General features: G+C 45.9%; 1 protein-coding gene across 1 annotated transcript in view; it reads right to left on the bottom strand.

Moving 5' to 3' along the window:
- Positions 1-2,674: 2,674 nt before the first annotated feature.
- Positions 2,675-22,309, bottom strand: part of CAPN13 (calpain 13) — a 61,082-nt gene continuing 41,447 nt past the window's right edge. Inside the window, exons 15-22 of the mRNA XM_049652353.1 lie at positions 19,389-19,446; positions 19,218-19,276; positions 17,551-17,619; positions 15,613-15,688; positions 13,254-13,382; positions 12,186-12,241; positions 11,556-11,613; positions 2,675-3,483 (exon numbers count right to left, since the gene is read on the bottom strand). Coding sequence (XP_049508310.1) covers positions 11,587-11,613; positions 12,186-12,241; positions 13,254-13,382; positions 15,613-15,688; positions 17,551-17,619; positions 19,218-19,276; positions 19,389-19,446 — 474 coding nt within the window. The 3' untranslated portion in view covers positions 2,675-3,483; positions 11,556-11,586. The remainder of the gene's footprint in view (positions 3,484-11,555; positions 11,614-12,185; positions 12,242-13,253; positions 13,383-15,612; positions 15,689-17,550; positions 17,620-19,217; positions 19,277-19,388; positions 19,447-22,309) is intronic.

The following is a 22,309-nucleotide window of genomic DNA, read 5'->3' as shown; positions in this document are numbered from 1 at the left end:
GAACCCTGGGAAGGTACAGCCTGGGATTAAGATGCCTAGTCTGTCCTGTGCCAGGGCTAAGGATCAAGGCCCTTCCCTCCTATGGGGACATGAGGACAAAGTCTCCCCCCACCCCCACCTTCCAAGCAGAGAAGCCAGGTGTGCCCACAAGGCCCATGCAGAGCCTCCCTAGGCCCTCGGCCTCCAGTGCTTGTGTGGCTGTGAGAGTCAGCTTTTCAACTAATCAGCTGAGTAAACTCTGCCGTATATCCTGTTAGTTTAAAGAGAAAATGAGACTGGTTCTTGAGCAAAGCCTGTGAGGGATAAAACTACTATTTTGTGGACACCAATCCAGTGGGGCAGAGGCAGCATGGCCATGCTGGGCTGCTCACCGCAACCCTAGGTCTGCAAAATTCCTTCCTTCTTGTCTCCCAGGGCCTCAGAAGACCCAGAAGAAGTCTGGGGCGACATGTAGTTGGGGCAGCAAAGTGCACAGGTGTGTTGGTTTTCCACCTGGACATTCAGGTGAAGTCCTGCAGGAGGTGGGCTCATTCATTCTTTTGGTCTCCAGCTCCCCATCCCCCCCCTTTTTAAAGCAAAGTCTGTGTTGATCTGTTGGTACCAGTGTTTCACATGCAGAAAATCTTATGTAAGAGAGCAGTCTGACAGCCCAGCAGTCTGAGTGTTTGGGCATTAGCTCTGTCTACCTCCTAAGTCCATGCTGATAACTGTGGCCAACTATCCTGACTAAGCATAGGGCCTGGAGGTGAAATGACCTGGTCCGAGGTTAGCTGTGTGGCTGTCTCTGCTGTACTACTGACATGATCATGAGCACTTTGCAACAGCCCCTGTAGGGTACAGCTTAGGTGGCTGTGCTTGTTCCTCATTCCAGGATGCATCCACTTCCAAATGCTGACTTTGTTCCTGAACATGGACGTTTGCAATGGCGTATCCCTGCCTTGTTCCATCTGCCTTGGATGGTGTCTGTTCAGAAAGGTTACAACTCAGGAAGATCTCCACCCTCCTGTCCTCTTGAGTCCTATTTGTAGGACTCTCCCACTGGGGCATACTTCCAGGAGTGCGTTCTCAAACTACAAATTCTCCTGAGTGGGGTATGGCCCTGCCACTCTCTGGAAACTCTTCTATGTTGTAATGGGCCATGATGTTTGGGAGACACCTTCATGGATAAAGAGGGAGGTAGGTACCTGCCTTGGTGGCTGGATTTCTCTTTCCCCATTTTTTTTAATCCATAATTATGATTCTACTTCTCACAGAGTCCAAGACCTTTGTAGAAACTGTGTTTTGTTTTGCCATTTGGCTGTGAAACAATCGGGATTCAGACAGTGGAAGTATGGTCATTCTGCGACATCCAGCAGACTTCTCCCTTATCACCCTCTGGACCCATGGGTGGGCAGACTGGCTCACTCTGGCTTTTCCTGGAAATGTATTGGACTGGAGGGAGGGGGCTGAGATGCCTCCTCCTCCCTTCTTTCCTACAGTGGAATGTCTCCTGCTTCATCTTCCAGAGCATCCCAGGCTGGAGTCCCGAAGTATCCAGAGGACCTGCTCTGTGACCTTGGGCTTACTAGAACCTGACCCAGCTGAGGCCCTGGCCCAGGCTCCTTGAAGGCAGCTTTGACTACGTTTCAGGGAAGGGCAGGTTTCAATGTGTCACCACCACAGAGGCAGCACCACCTGTTCCAATGAGAGCCAGGTTCTTGAGTGACTAATGGAAGCTTGTCCTAGAGAAAGACACAGACGCTCAAATGCAGAAGGCTAGGGGAGAGTAAAGAAGCTTTATCTTCCTTTGAGTGACCACAGATGCCTGGGCCTGTTCCCACAGATATTGTTTGGGACCACCCAACAACAGCAGAGAACCTGTACCACCTGCTGGTGAGGCTGGACCAGTTCCATTACACCCATGGCTCCCCAGTGGATGGGAATGTCTCCACCTCATTCTCCAAAATTCCTCAGAGGCCCCCTACCCACTTACTCTGCCCTTAGTCCGAACTGCAGCCCACTGGGTACCTGAGTGCCTGTGGCAGAGTGGAGGGAAAGGTGGGGAGATACTCTTCTGACTCCCTGGATGGGTTGGAAGGGCTGAGACAAGAAGCAGCTAGAATAAAAACAGCTCTGTCCTCTGTTCCAGCAGGATGCTGGTCTGATGGCTGTGGATTCTGGTACAAAAGTGACTTTTCTTAAGTGCCCATCTCTTGGATGAAAGAGTTCTTGCATGGACATTTTTTTTCCTACAGCTATAATCAGCTAACTTTCCTGGCCGTGTGGTAAAGAAGAAGCCTTGATTCTTCTTTTCTATCTCCTTCCTTTTCTCTTGAGTCTTAAATTCTTGTCTCTCAGTCTAGTTACTAGGTTGCTTATTTATTTTTTCATACAAGTCTAGCCTAATGTACACAGTTTAAAAATCCAAATAGTATAACAAGGCGTGAAGGAAAAACAGCAGTCCCCTGTCCCATTTGTGTCCTAAATTCCTCTCTGCAGACTATTTCTTCTGATGCCTACCTCCATATTTCTAAGTGATATGCCTGCACAGTTATCCCTGGAATTGTCAATGTTAAATGCCACTGACTGCTTACGCTGGAAGATTGGGCTGGCATGCTTCTAACCTATTCCATACCTGCTTTTCTCCATTCGATTCCCAATATATTTATGTCACTTTTTGTTAAATCAATAGTCAATTTTTATTTTAATTATGGATGTACTGTTCACTGCTGACTGAAAAAAACTCTAGAATCACTTTTCCTTTTTTTCCCTATAATTCTTTGTTCTTCCAGGAGTTAATAATTACCTCATTAAAAAAATCTGCTTAATCTATGTCATTATCCTAACAATTCTTCCAAAACTTTCCAGCAAAATTTAAAAATCCTTCTGAGCACAATTTTATCCATGAATAAGTAATCAGATAAACTGCTGATTCCATATTTCCCAAAGATCACTCTTCTGGCTCCTTGCTGGTCACTCCCTCTCCCTCTCTGTGGGACTTCCCCAGTCAGTGAAGGGTTGTGTTCTGATTCATCTGCTTCCTGGATGCCAACTCTTCCTCCTTCTTGCCTTATGTCATTGGAGTACCCAAGTCATTTTTTCCAGCTGGATACAGTTCTCTTTAAGAGCCAGGTGTGGAGGCACCTGGGTGGCTTGGTTGGTTAAGCATCCAATTCTTGATTTTGACTCAGATCATGATCTCACAGTTCATGAGCTCAAGCCCTACATTGGGCTTTGTGCTGACAGCGTGGAGCCTGCTTGGGATTCTCTCTCTCTCTCTCTCTCTCTCTCTCTCTGCCCGCTCATGGTCTCTCTTTCAAAATAAATAAATAAACTCAAAACAAAAGGCCAGATCTGGAAGGTTGGATACCCCAGGTTCTATAGTCATCTCCAGGTGTATGTTGGCCAAAGCAGGTAAGGAGTTTCACCTTGCTACAGGCAAATCCAGACTTCCATGTCTCAAAAAGAATGTCTTTGGTCTGCAGGATACAGGGGATGGATTTACTAGAATAGGAGAAAAATGTTGTTGGTAAATCAGCAGGATCGGGGCCATTGCCACTCACATTTCACTTTCATGCAGAGTAAGAGAAACTGGCCCCTTGCACAGGACAGTTTACTTCCATGTAGTGGTAAATTGTTACAAATAATAATCTCCTTAGATTAAAGCACTTCACTACCATATTGAGGGTAAATAAACATGAATGTGGATGACATTAGCTAGACAAACTGTCAGCAGAGTGTGACTACAGTACATTAAAACTCTAGACTTGAAATCAATTACTATCAACGTAGCCTTAATTCTCCAAGCACCATATACCAATGCATTGAGTTTTCGTATTTTTTTTAAGTATGAATTTGATATTTTAAAACAATGTTAACACAAACATTGCCTGCAAGATGATAATGGGGGTACATGCTTTGTTCAAAAGAAAAAGAAATAGATATGACGTGAGGGGAGGAAGAGGAGTTGTCTGATTGCACATTTCTATATCCTAATTTACTAAGTCAGAGCACAGCAGATGGGTTGAAGATGAGAGAGAGAGAGGGGGAGGGTAACAGAAATGTCCCAATGGGGATACATGCCAGCTTGCCTGGTGGGTCCAAAGAGACTGATGAGGGGGCTTTAGTAACTCTAATCCCTGGGGAGAAGCTCACTTAGCTCCTCTGACAAGGCCTTCACTTGTTCCAGTGATAGCTTCATTGCTCAGAGGGCCAAATGAACAAGAAGAGGGAATTTTCCTTGTGTTGGATGTTGGCCAACAGTTAGAGTCTCTTTGCTAACCTGGGAGTGATGGAAATCCTGGAGGAAAGTAACTTTGACCTCATGGTAACAAACGAAGGGAATGTTGGGCAGAGTCGAAGTGTGCCCTGGACTCAGGAAAGCATATTTCAAATGGGTGAGAGGCTCAACAGGTCAGACAATAGCCTTTTATAAAAATATATATATATATATAGGTCATGATGTACTGGAGATTATAACAAGATAATGTTAATTATCTACTTTCTAGTAGTCCTGATGAACAAGAAACTAGACAGATAGCTGGGAGTAGGAAGAACTGGGTTGAAGACAACATTTACAAAAGTTGGGACAAGAACAAATAAAGGAAGACACGAACCTGAAAGGGCATTTCTTTCAGTCATTTGGGAAGTTGTTATTGAGTAGTTTGTGTATGCCAGACTTTTGCTATGTGCTAAGGAGATAGCAGAAAAAAGACATATCTAAGCTGATAGTCCAGCAGGGAATACAGATATCAAGCAGGTAATTAAAGTGTGTCGAATAAGCAAACTACAAATAGAGGGGAACTTCCTCAGCTTGACAAATATTTAACATTATTCTTATTGACAAAAGACTAGGTATTTTCTCCCAAAATCAGGAACACCAAGCAGACAAGAGTGTCTGCTTTCTCCATCTTTAGTCAGGGTTGTACTAGAAATTCTAACCAAGACAATTAGATAAGAAAAATAAAAATGGCATCCAGATTGGGATGGAAGAAATAAAACAACTTGCAGGATTGCAGATGACATGATTTTGTATATATAAAATCCCAAGGAAGCCCTTAAAAGCAATTAGAATAAATGAGTTAAGCATGGTGGCAGAATATAAGATCAATATACAAAAATCAATTTTATTTCTATACACTAGCAATGAAAAATCTGAACATTTAATAATTTATAATAGCATCAAAAATACAATACTTAGGGGCGCCTGGGTGGCTCAGTCGGTTAAGCGTCCGACTTCGGCTCAGGTCATGATCTCGCGGTCTGTGAGTTTGAGCCCCGCGTCGGGCTCTGTGCTGACTGCTCAGAGCCTGGAGCCTGTTTCGGATTCTGTGTCTCCCTCTCTCTCTGCCCCTCCCCTGTTCATGCTCTGTCTCTCTCTGTCTCAAAAATAAATAAACGTTAAAAAAAATACAATACTTAGGGGGCACCTGGGTGGCTCAGTCAGTTAAGTGTCCAATGTCAGCTCAGGTCATGACCTTGCCATTCATGAGCTCGAGCCCTACGTCAGGCTCTGTGCTGACAGCTCAGAACCTGGGGCCCGCTTTGGATTCTATGTCTCCTTCTCTCTCTCTGTGCCTCCTCCACTTGCACTCTGTCTCTGTCTCTCTCAAAAGTGAATAAACATTAAAAAAAAAATACAATACTTAGGAATAAATTTAACAAAAGAAGTACAGGACTTTTACAGTGAAAACAATAAAACATTGCTGAAAGAAATTAAAGAAGATCTTAAAAAATGTTCATGGATCATGTTCCTGTTCATGGATCAAAAAGCTTTATATTGTGAAGTTGGCAATACTCCCAAACCGATCTACAGATTTATTCAATTGCTATCAAAATCCCAGCTGCCTTTTTTTTTTCTGACGAATTTGTCAGGCTGATGCCACAATTCATATGTAAACACAAGGACCCCAGAATTACCGAAGCGATGTTGAAAAAGAAAACAAAGTTAGAAGATGTAAGCTTTCTGATTTCAAAAGTTACTATAAAACTATAGTAATCAACACAGTGTGGTACTGGCATAAGGACATATAGATCACTGGGACAGAATTGAAAGTTCAGAAATAGATCCTTACATTATGATAAATTGACTTTTGAAAAGAGTGTCAAGATAATAAAATGAGGCAAAGAATAGTCTCTTCAACAAGTGGTCCTGGGGCAATTGGATATACACTTGCAAAAGAATGAGCTTGGACTCCTACATCACCAAAATTATCTCAGAATGGATCGAAGACCTAAATGTAAAAGCTAAACTATACAACTTGTAGGAGAAAACTATAGGAGTAAATATTCATGATCTTAGATGAGGCAATGATTTCTTGTGTACAACACCAAAAGTTTAAGTGACACACACAAAAAGTAGGTATGCTGGGCTTCACTGAAATTAAAAACTTGTGTTCTATAAATGATATAGCCAAGAAACTTAATAGACAACCTGTAGAATGGAAAGAAATGTTTGCAAGTCACATATGTGATAAGGAATTTGTAGCTAAGATTATAAATTCTTACAAGGGGGCAACAAAAAGTTAAATAAACCAATTTAAAAACGAACAAAGGATCTAAACAGACATTTCTCCAAAGAGGGTATACAAATGGGCAGTGAGCACTGAAAAGATTCTCATCACGAGCAGTCAAGGAACTGCAAACCAAAACCACAATGAGGTTATCACTTCACACTCTCCAGGATGGCTCTAATAAATATGACAGACAATAGTAACAGTGTTCACAAGGAGGTGGAGAAGTCGGATCTCTCATTCCCTGCTGGTGGGAATGTAAATGGTGCAGTGGCTTTGGAAAACAGTCCCTGAAAATATAACATATAGAGTGACCATGTGACCCAGCAATTCCACTCCTAGGTATGCACACAAGCGAAATGAAAACATACATCCGTGCAAAGACCTGCATACAAACATTCATAGCAGAATTATCCACAACAGCCAGGAAGTAGAAACAACCTAAATGTCCATCAACTAATGAATGGATGAATAAAATATGGTGTATTTACAAAATGAAATCTTATTTGGCACCAAAAAGGAATGAAGGCTTGATACATACTGTCACATGAATGAAAGAAATCATTACATGACCACGGTTGCATGACTCCAATTATGTGAACTGTCCAGAATAGGCAAACCTATAGATTCAGAAAGCAGATTAGTGGTTTCCCAGGACTGGAGGAGTGGGGCAAAAATAGCAAGTGACTGCTAATGGGCATGAGGTTTCCTTTTGGGGTGACAAAAATATGTTCTAAAATTATATTGTGGCGATGGTTACACAGCTCTGTGACTATATTGAAAATCACTGGACTCTGTATCTTAAATAGATAAACTATATGGTGTATAAGTTATATTTCAGTAAGGCCCTAAAAAAAGTATGGAGTGGGCAACAACAACAATAAAGGGTTTGTTACGATTAAGGAAGTGTGATAGTGAGTAATATGAGAATCCAGTGGGGTTAAGACACAAAAGGATCAGGAGTTATGTAACCCCAGGGCCGAGTAGACAGTAGGGGCAAAGGGTGTGAGGTTGACAAAAAAAAGAAATATCGGAGGAAATAAAGGTAATGCTGGTCTGATGGGAGGAGAATGAAGGAAGGAGGAGCGACACAAGGTATGGTTAGATAGGTGGGCAGGGGTCAGATGATGCAGGCCATGTTCATGACTTTAGACTTTTCCTAGATAGCAATAGCAATTGGAAGACATTGAAGTGTTTCAACCTGGAAAGTGCAATGATCGGATGCACATTTTATTTTTATTTAGTATTATCATATTTTTAGTTTTATTTTATTTTTTTTAAAATTTTTTTTCAACGTTTTTTATTTATTTTTGGGACAGAGAGAGACAGAGCATGAACGGGGGAGGGGCAGAGAGAGAGGGAGACACAGAATCGGAAACAGACTCCAGGCTCCGAGCCATCAGCCCAGAGCCTGACGCGGGGCTCGAACTCACGGACCGCGAGATCGTGACCTGGCTGAAGTCGGACGCTTAACCGACTGCGCCACCCAGGCGCCCCATATTTTTAGTTTTAAAGAGAGAAGGAGAACCAGCAGGAGAACCAGAGAGAGAGAAAACCCTAAGCAGCGTCCATGTGCAGCATGAAGTCCAGTGTGGGACTCAATCCCACAACCCTGGGATCATGACCTGAGCCAAAATCAAGAGTCAGACACTTAACTGACTAAGCCACCCAAATGCCTGTGGATGTGCATTTTAAAAAGTGGGCCTAGACTGCAGGAAATTGACTTGAGGGGAGTAGGTAGGTATAGGAAAATCAGAGGGAGCCGAGGCAAAAGTCAGGGTGAGAGATGATGTCTGAAAAATCCAAATGGAATAGTTTGAGGGGAAAGTGGGAGGTGAGGGTGTGGAGACATCTTGTATGAAGTTTGGTTGTAAAGGGAGGAGAGAAATGGAGTTGTAGCTGGAAGGGAATATGAGATGGAGAAAGTTTAAAAGATAAGCATGTTTCAGTGGGAATTGGAAGACTCCAGAAGAGAGAGTTAGTATTCAGAATATGGAGGAGAGAATTCATTCAATCAGGCCCTTGTGAAGGGGGAAGTTAATGAGATCCAGAACATCCTCAGAGGCATATGCCCTCTAGCATAACAGGAGGAAAGTGGGAGATGGTGACAGATGAAAGTGAGTTTGTGGATTTGGAGGCAGAACTTCTTCATCCTCCTACCTCCAATCCTGCACAGCAACCCAGGAGCCAAGAGTGAGTAGATATACTTTAAGAATATGACATCAGAGGGCAGCGATTAATGAGGAAAATGGGAACACTCTCAGGGATGATGATAAGTGTTAATGAAAGAGACTTCAACACACATAACCATGTATCTTATACTTCCTTCTTACATAATGTTCAGAACAGGAAGTGTAGAAAAAAGTTAAGAGGGAATTGGGATCCTGTATAGGAGAAAGGATAATGAGAACTGTCCAGTTATTTCAAAAGTTCAAGTGTTAGGTCCTGCATGCTGAATTAGCTTAAAGACAATTGAAGAATCATTCCTGACGTTAGAAATCATGCAGATTGGAATAGGAATCAAGCAGATTGGAAATGGGAAATATTCAAATGTCCTATTTTTAAAAAGGAATGAAAGGGGAAGTCAAGAAAATGCAGGTGAATCTAATTAACTTTGATCTCTGCAATGTTTGTTAACTTGTACTCATTAAGCAGCACCAAGAGTTCATTAGGAAATATTTATGCTAAAATATTAAATATTATTTTTTTATGGAGACAGGATCTGCCTCTTGACTTTAAGGTGCACAATTGGGAGAGTAAACAAAAGCTGTTTACAAAAATAATAGGGACCCCAAAGGTGCTGATCACAAGACCTGATCACAAGACCTCTACATAGCAGAATTGTGTATTTCAAAGGGACACTGGCATTTAGAAAATGGTCACCAATAGGTATCAGATAAGAATCAACAGGGATGAGTAAGCAGAGACCTCAGTGAGGCAGCAGAGCTATCTTCAAGTATGAGAAGATCTTGCGTGTTCAGTCTTTTTTCTATGGTGGTCCAGAATAGAACTTGAAGTATGGGTGGAAAGTTCCAGAGAAGTAGGCTGTTGCCCCTCAATAAAGAATACTTAAAACCTGGAGCTGTCCAATGATGGGGAGCACAAAATGTTGAGCACCCCAGTCCTGGAAGATTCTAGCAGACTGTTGGGGTACAGTAGGGTGGGGTGTGGACTATGTGACTCTAGGGCCTGTTCCTTGAAAATAAACATGTAGAAGAAACGTGACATGGGCATTAATTTTTTAGCACACTCATGCTAGAAATATAGATGCTGATGCCTACAGATATCTGAATAGCTGCATAGCGAGGCAGTGGTAGATCTCAGGCTGAACCCAACTCTCGACTCCCCAAGTCTGATCACTTCTATTGCTTCACACATTAGCCTTTCCTGTGATGAGTGATTGCCATTTCTCTTTGGAATTTCAAACGACGAATTCCAGAATGAAACTGACCACTATTATACACCACATACAAAAGTCAACTAAAAATGGATTAAAGACTTGAATATAAGACCCGAAACCACAAAACTCCTGGAAGAAAACATCAGGGGTGAACTCCTTGACATGGATCTTGGCAATGGCTTTTTGGATTTGACACCAAAAGCAAAATCAACAAAAGCAAAAATAATCAGGTAGCACTACAGCATACCAGAAAGCTTCTGCACAGGCAAAGAAAACCATCAGCAAAATGAAAAGGAAACCTGCCAAATGGGAGACAATATTTGCAAATCATATATCCAATAAGGGGTTAATGTCCAAAATATACAAACAACTCATACAACTCAACAGACAAAAAAACAATAATCCAATTAAAAGTGAGCAGAGAGGATCTGAATAGACATTATTCCAAAGAAGACATAAAAATGGCTAACAGGTACTTGAACAGGTGTGGAACATCATTAGTCATCAGGGAAGTGCAAATCCAAACCACAATGAGAGATCACCTCACACCTGTTAGAATGGCTATTACAGAAAAGACAAGAGCTTACATGTGTTTGTGAGGATGTGGAGAAAATGAAACCCTTGTGCACTGTTGGTGGGAATGTAAATTGGTGCAGCCACTGTGGAAAACAGTATGGAGTTTCCCCCCAAAATTTACAACAGAACTATCATATCATCCAGCAACTGCTTTGGGGTATTTATCTGAAGGAAACAAAAACACTAACTGAAAAAGATATTTGCACCCCATGTTCACTGCAGCATTATTTGTAACAGCCAAGACATGGAAACAACCTAAGTGTCCAACAATAGATGGATGGATAAAGAAAAGGTGTTTTATATAAAAAGGAATATTAGTCATGGAAAAGAAGGAAATCCTGCCATCTGTGACAACATGGATGGACATTGAGGGCATTATGCTAAGTGAAATAAGTCAGAGAAAGACAAATATTGTATGATCTTACTTATATGTGGAATCTAGAAACAAAACTCATAGGTACAGAGATTGATGGTTGCCAGAAGTGAGGGTGGGGGTGGGGGGCAAAATGGATGAAGGTGATCCAAAGGTACAAAGTTCCAGTTATAAGACAAAGAAGTCCTGGGGATGTAATATACAGCATGTGGCTACAGTTAAGAACACTGTATTGCGTGTGTATTTGAAAGTTGCTAACAGCGTAAACTGTAAAAGTTTTCCTCACAAGGAAAAAGAGTTGTAACTATGTGTAGCGATGTATGTTAGTTAAACTTATTGTGGTAATCACTTCATAATATATACATATATGAAATCATTATATTGCACACCTAAAACTAATACATTGTTAAATGTCAATTATATCTCAATAAAAAATAAATTAACAAATAACAATTCTAAATCCCTCACTCATGACTTTCAGGCCACATGCTTTCATGAATGCCCACTGCTCGTTCCATGCATGGCTTGAGTGAAACCTCCGGCATTAGCCTTGAAATTCAGGGGCGCTGTGCAGTTGAGCCCTGACCCACACAAATAAGGGCTCTGTAATCTCTGGGGAGGTTGTTCCCAGGAAGAGAGACTTGGGTACAGTTCCTGCAGGAAAAGAGGAACTGTGCTCCTAGAAGGAAATGATTCTAAAGCTGCCACGTCTTACCTGGACTCTGGGGTCTGCTTTACTCCTTGCTTCAATTGTACATGACCAGGTTCATCCACTGAGAAATAAGCATCATTGTTATGACATAACTTTACATTTGTCAGCTTAATACAGAGCAGGGCAAATGGTACCCTTCCCTCTTGAAAGATCTCAGTGTAGTCTCATCAAACTTTTCCAGCTAATTTGAACCCCTTAAGAGACCTCAACCTGCCCATAACAGCATATATTTTGCTACTCTCTGAGTAGCTAAGCAGTGAGAGGGATAGCGGAGGTTGGCCAGCTGGCTGGGCCAGGAGGCTCTTTCTAAAGCTCAATGGGAGTGAGTTTAATGTACAGTGAGCTCAGCAGGTGTTCTTAAGTTCCCTCTTGGATTTATGACTCCCACATAATCCTCTGCTTTATTAAGCTATTGGGAAAAAAATAAAATCTGTCTGCCAAGATCCTAAAGCAGCCTTGGCAGCCAGTAATATATAAAGGCAGTAATTGGAGGTGGGGGGGGGGGTGGGTGGCAGCTTGGCTGGCCTTGGACAGACTATCCAGTATCCGCAGGGAGAAAAATGCCCCCTGGAATCAGGAAAGGATGGGTGGCCTGGGGCTGTGCCCTGTGTCTGGGAGGGGAATGTACCTCACCTCCATTTTTGTCAGGTAGAGTCCTTTTCCATCATTGGAGAGGTTCTGGAAAGTCTCTAAAGAGGAGGAGAGGAATCAAGACAGGCCAAGGGAGATAAAAGCAAATATGGTGATTCCGCATACTCTTTCACTCTCCACAGTATGCCTGGCCTCCCTCCTGGTCTCTTCCCAGCAAACCTCACTCTGTGGGACAGCCCAGGGCTCATCTCTTCAGAAAAGCTCTCTGTCACTGCTTTGGCCCACATGCACCTCTCCCTCTTCTAGTGCCCTTGCACTTTGCACTCTTCTACACATGGCCAAGGGGATGTGTGGGCCCGTCTTATAAAGTACTCCACATGCAAAGTTTGGGGAATCTCCCTTGTCCAACTGAGAATTCTCTGGAGGCTTATGCCTCAGCCTTCTCTTCCGTACTCCCAGAGCTCTGTTCCCTCAGTCTTTATTAACCACCCAGCTCAGAGATGGGGGTTTACAGAGGTGCTCATGCCAGGGATGGTGAGGATTAGGATGAGGCCAGACCCCACTTCTACCCCAACCACAAGTCTCGAGCTATAGTATGGCTTGGGATTTCACATAGGATTTCATTATAAAAAGAATATGTTGCTAAAGTATCCAAATGTTTGACCCACATAGTCGAATTTCTAGAGCCTTGTGAATGCTTTCCTGCACCCACTTATCCACTTATGAATTCCTTCAGTAGAGACCCCAGTCATTCATCACAAGACTACAGAGTAGGTTTAAACTGTAAATACCACAGAGAAGAGACACAGTGATTAAATGAACTTCCCGAAAGAGACGCTAAATAGGGTGATGAAGAAATGAGAGACCTACGACAGAGGAATGTACTGGACACAATGGGTAAGGATGCAGGGTACCCAAGTTGATTACACCGTTCCACAGGCTAATGCTGTTTCTGCCTCTCGGAGCAAGGGCTCCTCACGCAAGATGCCAACCACCCCGCTATGGAGGCCTTCCCTGGGCCTGGAGCAGGAGGGCATTCCTGGTCCTCTCCTGTGTTTTTTTTTTTGGTCATTGTGAAGGTCTCCAGGATGTCCCCTAGGTGACACTTACTTGCCATGGCTTCAAGTCGCAACAGGAAGCAGACCAGGCTGGGGAAGCTGACCCTGCCACTGTGATCACTGTACCGGAGGGTCATGAGATCCAGAAGCTCGTTGCTGACGGAGGTCCCTGCAAGGAACTCTGGGCCATGGGGTGGGCTAGTGAGCGGGAGGAGGCTGGAGCAGGTCTGGTCTTCTGATGTGTAAAGTCTGAAAAACCTGCTCAGAATGGTGGCCTTCTACCACTGTTTCCTACTCAGCCTGGCTCAGGGGTCAGTTCACTCCACTTTGTACTTTTTTTTTTTAATGCTTATTTATTTTTGAGAGTGAGAGACAAAGCATGAGTGGGGAGAAGCAGAGAGAGAGAGGGAGACACAGTATTTGAAGCAGGTTCTAGGCTCTGAGTTGTCAGCACAGAGCCCAACATGGGGCTTGAACTCATGAACCATGAGATCATGACCTGAGCCAAAGTCAGACACTCAACCGACTGAGCCACCCAGGGGCCCCATTCCACTTTGTATTTTTATGGTTCTATGGTTGCTTCCTTCTTGTTGGTTGCCGGGCCCCAATGACATTGTTCTGGAGTTTGGCCAGTTACCGACTCAAGATACTCAAGACACTGACTGCGCTGGGGACAATCACCTGCTAATTCCCATGTGAAATGGGAGCTTCCAGGACACCCAGAGTTTGCTCCCAGCCCTGCCTCTGTCAGGCCTCTCTTTGTTGGTGACTTTATAAAACAGCCTTGTTCCCCAACCCCATGACTGTGTGTGGGTCTTACAGGTGGGTGCTGCTAGTGTGAGCAAATGTGGTTACTGGAAGTGAGAGGTTCAGTCCTAAGTTGGATGACCAGGAAAGAGGCTGGTCCTCAGAGGGGAGACCACAGTCAGAAGGTGGCCACGGGCAGGCAAGGTAGAAGTGCCTTGCTGTCCTGCATGTCTGGTTATGAGCTCTAGGAGGCACCAACCACCTAGCAGACAAGAGCAGACTAGCAAATGGCCACACCTGCAAGCTTTGGTGGGCCAGCAGAACCTCGCAAGCCAAACCACCCATCAAGGGGATGAGCCTGGTGGCCTGTGGGTCCCATGCACCAGAGACATTTGGTTTCTCTAGCAGAATTAATAAAATGTGAATTTGAATGCCTTTAGATAGGATATGTACTCTCCAACTTGCCACATTCAAAATCACCCTCTTTTCTTATGGTTAGCTCCAGTGCCCTTTTCAGTTATCTGCTTGGTCCTTGAAGACTTTTTAATTGGATTCCAACTATTCTCTATCTTTCTCCCTTTTATTATTCTGGAGTCATTAGTGTGGTCTCCTATGGGATTTCATTTTTCTGTAGCTATTCGAGGGTTCTCGAAGCGTAGCCCCCAGATCAAGAGCATCAGCCTCACCTAGGAACCTTCCAGAAAGACAAATTCTTCAGCCCCACCCAAGCTCTCCTGAATCAGAAACTTTGGGTGAGGGATGCGGCTCATCAATCTGTGCTTTAACAAGCTTCCAAAGAGTTCCAGGTTTGAGAACCGCTGCTGTCTACTATGAAGAATTAAGAGAAGGACAGATGCTAAGGCATAAATATGCTTCTTCCTGCTCTCCAGGCTGGGAGTCACCGGAGGAAGAACCACAGAGTCCCTCTTTCCCTGGCATTTACCTGGGGGAATCTGATCTTACGTTTTCCCAAGGAAGGTGGCAGTTTCTGGACTTAACCTTTTTGTGATCCATTTCCTCCACCGGTACAAGGCAGATAATGACTCCTGATCACAGAGTAGTTGGGACAATCAAATGTTATGACGTGAGTGCAGGTTCTCCCTGAACTCTGAAGCTCTTAGGCATCTACGGTATGCTTATCATCATCTGAGGGCTCAGAGTGCTTGCACTCTTGAAGCAGACAGGTGTCATTTGATTTCATTTTGCTCCAAACCTTCTGTGAGGACAGTACATCCACCTGCTCATGGGTGTTTAACCCTGACAGCCAGATGTTGACATGGAAGTGTCTCTAAGGCAACCTTGAGTTTTGGTAGGGTATCAATCACGCAGGGTTATTTCCCTACAGTAAGAGTTGTTCTGGGATACAAGGCAGTTGGGAAAGTTGACTGGCACATGGGAACTCAAGTTGGGGAGGATGGAGACTGAGTCCTGAGCCTGGAGGCCCACAGATGCCGGTGTAAACCAGGACAGAGAACCTGTTGCTCTGTTTTCTCCTGAATGTCGGCACTGGTCTTGCCTACAAGCAGGCTAAGGGTGTGCACGCCTCTCTCTCTCTCTCTCTCTCTCTCTCTCTCTCTCCTTCCCTCCACCCACACACACATGCACACACACCCCACCATCACTGCTACCCCAATCATGACACCCCCAAGGGGCCCCTGCTTTACCCGCATCCTTTATAGCCTTCCACAAATCCACACTCAGGAAAACTCCGGAACGTTTCTGGATGTTCTGGAAAACACTCTGATTTGGGAAAAGAAGCAATAAGTCCATGTCAGTGCCCTTGCCCACCTTAAAGAGGATGTCCTGGGCAGAGAGAGTTCTCAGAAATCCCTTTTGCATCCCTGGAGGCATAAACCTTGAGTGGATCCAGCTCAGAGGCAGCTCAGCTGAGGATGGGGGGAGAGGCAGGAATGGGCTCCACCCGGTGAAGTCGATCACACTGGCCGCCAGCTGCAGGGCCATGGGTTCATCTCCCAGGCCTGTGCCTTCCTCTCTTCCGACCTCCTGTCTTTCCTTCCTCACCTCCTAGACTGGGCTCCTGACACGTGGCAGCTTGCAGCACTCCGGAGGCTCAGAGTTCGCTAAAGACTTTGCATAGGGTGGTGGTGAAGATTTGGCAACTGAACCACTGGGTTTAAATCCTGGCTTGACTATTTACCAGCTGTGTAACCTTGGGAAAGTTAATCTTTCCAGGCCTCAGTTTCCCACCCCCCTCCCCCCTGCAGCACCGTGCAAATTACATCACCTGCCTCATGGGGACTATAGCTCAGGTCAGTGAACAAATCTGTATGGAGCACTTAGGAGAGCGCCTTGCACAGCAGTGAGCACTGTGTGGTGGGTAGGCGAGGACTGTAACTTGGGTCCTAGCGCAGCTGCAGGAGGTAGTGACTCTAAGCCTTCATCTCTGTGCAGGGCAGCTCTCCATGCACCCGGGACTTTGCTGCCTCTCCCTAACTCTCCCCGGAGCCCCGATCAGCATCTCACTTCCCAGGTGAGGAAACAGGCGCCTGGGCAGGTGACTTCCAGGGAGTAAACATGCAAGCGCCACGCGACTGAACTTGGGCTCCTGGTCTGGGACCTGTGCTCAGCTGCCCACAGGAGCTGTTCTGAGGCAAAATACCCCCAGCCCGTGTGCGAGTGACTGAGGCCGACTGGGGCAACAATCACTGTGAAATAGCAGCCTGAGAACATTTTTGGGCCTTCTTTGACTTTTGGTGAGTATAGAGCAACTCTCAAATGGGATTCGCTTGCTCATTTGGTCATGAGTTCGGTCACTGGTTCAGCAGTTTTGAGCGCCTGCTGTGTACTAGACACTAAGAAAGGCATTGGAGGAAGCTGATGACTATGAAGGGGCCCCTGCCCTATGATCTAATGGGGGGACACATCAGCCATTCCAGTGTCCTCAGAAAAGCCAAATGACTCCAAGCCAGGGATTAGGCGACACATCCTGGTATAGCCACATGAGAATGCTTCATCGTATTATTGTAGATTCGGGTGTTAGGAGCTGAGGGGGAAGCACCTGGGCCTGGAGGAGGCAGGCAAGGCCTCAGGGGAAGCGACTCTTGCGGCTGGACAATCAGTGTGGTAGATATCGGCCAGGCTCTACGTCACACACCTGGGGTCTGAAAAGAGTGAGTGGGATGAGTACAAGGGCTTCTCCTGGACCCCAAAGTAGGGTCTCAGCTAAAGGGGCTTGCATACAGCTCTGATGAGTTCAGACCTCATCCTGAGAACAACGGTGAGGCCACAGGCCACATCTGTGATGTTGTCATATCTGACACGTGGATGGGAGGGGAATGAGATGAATTAGTGCACCGGGGGAGTGTCTCAGGGGCCCGGGGAGGACGAGGAGGGCAAAGTGGGCTGGTGGCTTTACTAGAGTCCACGGTGACCCTTCTCTTCTCCAACCTCCTAGAACATTCCTCACCCTGCCACTTGCTCAAGCATTGCCTTCTAGTAGTGCATGTATGTCTCCCTGAAATGTGACCCTTCTTGAGGGCAGGCCTGGTGAGTTCCTCCTCTTTCATGCTCCTAAACCCTGTGGGGGTCAGGCACCCAGCAGATATTTGCTAAACTGGACAAAAAGAGAACATTGCCGGTACCTGGCACTGGACGAGACGGCTCCACAGCCTTGAAAACTCCTCTTGCTCAAGCCTCCCATTCACTTTGAGCTGGTGGGGAGTTAAGAGTTAACCATGCAGCATGCAGGGAGCAGAGGCCCTGCCGACAGAGCCGGGAGCTGTTCTATCCATCAACCAGTCCAGTGTCACCTGGACATGGCCCCACAGCAGCCGGCTCCCACTGTGTCTGAAAGGGACCTGGCTTAGCTTTAATTTACAAAGGAAAATGGACAATCAGAGGGAGAAAGAAGCCCTGAGGAAAGGAGGTCAATATCACTTGCATCCAGGGGAAGAGAAAGCCCTGAACACAGCCTGTACCGGGAGGGGTGGGGCCCCTGGCAGGGGGGAGTGGGAAGGAGCATGAGGGGTCATTGCAACGCCTGCAGCAGCACGAAAGGCAAGTGTGCATAGACACAAATGGCATTAGAGCCAGGCCCGGTCACCCCGTAAGATGGGTTTAATGAGAGCTAATGCGAGGAAAAGAATCCGACTCTGAGTTGCTGCAGGGGAGCGGGGGGTGGTGGGAGGAAGGGCAGAACAGACCTGTCTGTTTTGCAGGGGTTTGGCAGACCCAACCTCCCCCAGGGCCACCGGCCCCAGGCTGTGGGGTGCCATGGGCCACTTTCATTAATCAGTGGGGTTTGGGCAGTGTCTCCCAGTGATTCCAAACCACAGCCAGCAGAGACAGGGCCTGATTTATGACTTCATCAAGAGGCCCTCTTGTTCGACAATGGCCGGCCTCCCATTCCCAATCCGGCCTTGTTAACAGTGAAGAAGTGGGGGTCGGCCTCACTCCAGGGAGGCCGTGTACACAGAGGGATGAGCCTCAGAGCAGCAGCTGGGGGGCATGCCCATGGGGGGCTATTCTCTCCTGACTGGATGGGGCAGCAGGGGAGAAATAGCTCATCGGAGGGAGAAGTCAGGACAAGAGTCAGGAGACCTGGGTTTAATTCCCAGTCCAGCCACTGGTGTCCCTGGAACCCGGGCACGTCTCTGGAGTGCTCTAGCCCCAGCTTCCACAGCTTCAGCTGCAGTCTGGTAGCAATCAAGGGGTATGGCTGCTGTGTAGATCAAGGCATTTTCTCCAAGTTTCAGGGGTTGCTATCTTCACTTAATGGGGACTTGGTGAATAAGGAACTTAATGAAGACTTGACCAGTGGCAAGGGGAAGGGCAGAAGGAAAATAGCCCCCTTGGTGTTACAGGGAGGCAGTGTAGAATGGTGTTAGGACATGGATTCCGGAGGCTGAAAACTCTTCAAACACAGACACAAATTCTGACTGGCTGTGTGATTACTTAACAAATTACTTAACCTCTTTGAATTCCTTCTCTTTACTTCTTATATCATGGGAGCTTTTTGTAAGAACCACAAGGAAAAGTCCATATACCAGTACTGTTCTTGGTGTGCCATAGACACTTGATAGATGGTAACTACTGTCATGGTTGCTATGCTTGTTCTGGAGAGTCAGTGCATTGGTATAGAATCCACAGAAGCCCAGACTCTCTGGTGAGCCCTTAGAACCAAAGAAGAGAAAACACTGAAAGTAAAAAGGTTCCTAACATCTGAATTAGACCCCTGGGGAAGCCCGCAGAGCAGATGGGCTCTTAAAGTTGCAAGAGGAGCCGGGGTGTGGGGGGCTGCAAAGGATACATCCATCAGGGCCACGATGCTCCGGCACTCATCCAAAGAGAAGGTGTCCCCTGGAGTTCCTGGGGGGCAGAGAACAGGAAGGATGGAAACGTCAGGGGTGGGGAGTGACACCAGACTGGCTCAGCAGTGGGCATGAGGTTGGGGCCAGCAATCCTGTGGGTCTGACCTTACCTCTCAGGAGCTCTTGGTTGAGAAGGCTCTGAAGCTGGGTTGCATCAATGTCCAGCCCCTGATCCAAACAAGAGAGGAATATAGGAGTCCCATCCATGCTCAGGAGCTGAGGGGCATACCTGCCTTATTCTGGAAAAGCACTCAGATTTCTAAGCCCTTGCTTCCCACCCAGTGCCCACCTACCTCTGCCATGAAGCCTTTCTCGATCGCTCCAGGCCATGGTGATACCCCTCCCCTGAACATCTGTAGTGCTCATCACTCCTAACGTTGGGTACCATGTGTGGGTCACCTTGCATTTATCTCTTCATTTATTATGGGGCCGGACAGCAGTGGTTCCTTCCTTTCTGCCTTACCTGGCACTTAGGAGCCCCTCAGGAGGAGTATTGTTGAATGAATCAACTCAGCCCTGAAGGTGTGTTTCCCCATCTGCCTCCAGGAAGGGATAGAGAGAAAATATGACTAGCGAGTGTGTGAGCATAAGTGTGAACGTGAGTGTGTGTGTGTGTGTGTGTGTGTGTGGTAAGAAGAGATGAAAGTGCCAGAAATCTAGGCTAAGACAAGCCACTCTAATTGAGCACATTACTTAGCATTAGTTTTCCTAGCTACTGAAGCAAAAAGGAAGACATGGTTTTCCTTGGATTAAAAACGGGAAGCAGTGGAGGCTGAGGGGAGAGAAACTTTTCCCAGCCGGAACTTCTGAAGTTGTTAACTGCATTCGATTTTCTCCTAGGGACATTGAGCAGCTTTATGGGCGGTGTCTTCCATGATGATTCTATAGAGAAGCAGAGCCGTGCTGTGCATGGCCATTTCTTACGCGTAGGCTGGTAAAAGCTGAGGGGGTGATGTCACATCACATCAGCACCCTGGGAAAGCTTTACATGGGGGAGGGAGCCGGAGTGAGGTCCCTCAGCTGCTGGCTTTGCAGAGTGGTACTGGGTCAGGTGGAGGAAAGTGTCTCATTGGGTTCTTCCGAGAACCAGCACCCTATAGATGACAGGCATGCTGTCCCCAGGGATGGCCTCACCACTCAACTGAAAGCAAAAGAAGTCCCACGGCCTGTACTCATGGGAGAATCCCTCATAATGCCCCCAAGAAAAACACCCTAACAGTGTTTGAAACTGGCTCTCAGTCATCCCTCCAATATCTCATTGACTGGGTTATGTCAGCAAAGTCAGCATTGTGTGCCCACTAGCAACAGAGTTCTTTCCTCAAAAGAATCATGGCATGCACTTGCAGACCAGTTGGTAAGGAAACTTACCATTACATGGAATGTAAGTTACCAACTAGAATGTAAGTAGCTTTGTGACATGGATGATGTCTCCTTCCTACTGCACGTCCCTCTATCCTAGGACAGCTTGTGATTTGGACCCTGCACCCAAGAACCACCAAAATGTTTGAGGAGATGAGGAATAGAGATGAAGGCTGCCTTAAGCAAATTCCAAAACAACTGCACATTTTCCTCCACCACTTCGATGTAGGACTCCTGAGGAGCTGATGCCAAAACTTTGTGTGGTGCTTTAGAATGTCCTAGGTATTTTATATATGTTTGCCAATTGAATAAATGGTGGATAGATGGACATGACCTAACTCAGAGGCTGAGAGGTCCTTACTTTCTGGCAGGCAGACTTGGGTTACAGTACCATCACCACTATCATGGCTGATGAAGGTAGATCATGGTAGTGGTAGCAGTGGTAGGAATCACTGTGTTCGCTTGAAACTAAACAGATAGAAAGAGATCAGGAGAGAGGACTCGGGGAGTGCATGGACAAACATTTTGCTTTCAACTTTCATTTGAGGCTACAGCCTCTGAGGATTGCTTACAGGCTGTGCAGAATGATGCCAGGCTGGCCCTGTTCAAGGGTGCCCAGCTAAGAGATGAAAAGGGGCTGCAGTCCAGTCTGTTTCACTTCTGAGCTATACACCTTGGCACAAAGCTGTGTGTGTCTTTTACTTTAATTCCTACAAAGGCCCCATATGGGCTACCAGTTATCCTCTATGAGGAGACATTTGGTTGTTATTTGGAAAAACCCTGATTAGGGAACCTGTACCATTTGTCATATGACAAATTATATTTTTTATTTCAGATGTGCAGGTGCATGAACCATGTTGAGGATTTTGCCATCTGCCCCTGAAAGAAGCTTGGTCTCAGGTCTCCTAATTAGGTCCTGTTTGTTGCCTTGGGGCAATAACCTTAGTTTGGACATCTGCTCTGGAGAAGCTAATCTGTCTTAATTCAATGTAGATTGACAGAGCACCTTTTCTGTGCCAGGGACAGTGATAGGTATTGGGGACAAAGAATGCATATGGTGCCATCCCTTCCTCTGGGAGCTCACAGACTGGGGATTATCATCTGGGAAGACTTTGTCTTGCATCAAGTGAAGTGCCTTCTAAATCAGCCAGATGTGGACCTGAATCCTGGGCCCATATTGATTTTAAGGAGTTCCATATTGAGCGGCTCCTCGTAACACTTTCCCCTCATGACAGCCACATTCTTCATTTCTCCTTGTTTTTCCCTCTGAGCCCAGGCTGCCTGAATAATTTCCCTCTCAGCAGCCTCCTAGTTACCCCATTAGCCCTCTGAATGCCTGGCATCCTTCCTGTCCTTGGCCTCTGCCTGGCCCAAGGCCGACATGGGACACATGATCATACCTATCCATCACTTTGTACTTCCCAAACCAACATGACTATTAATGGCAAAAGGCCCATTGTGCAGAGCCCTTGGCAGATGTTTTTATCCTGGCAAGTCAAGGAGTTCTTTATAATGGTTTATTAAACCATTAAGAAAAACCTCTGTGCACCTAGGTGGCTTGGCAGGAAAAATATCATTGGTGCCTTCAATGAAGCTGGCTAGCTCCTGTGAGGAATAATGTCAAGCTGGAGGGGGTGAAGATCAGGAGAAGGAAAGATTTCAGGGGGTATTG

The sequence above is a fragment of the Panthera uncia genome, assembly GCF_023721935.1.
Source record: "Panthera uncia isolate 11264 chromosome A3 unlocalized genomic scaffold, Puncia_PCG_1.0 HiC_scaffold_12, whole genome shotgun sequence".
Classification (NCBI taxonomy): domain Eukaryota; kingdom Metazoa; phylum Chordata; class Mammalia; order Carnivora; family Felidae; genus Panthera; species Panthera uncia.
The sequence above is the reverse complement of the archived record's forward strand: the minus strand, read 5'-3'. Positions and strand labels throughout refer to the sequence as shown.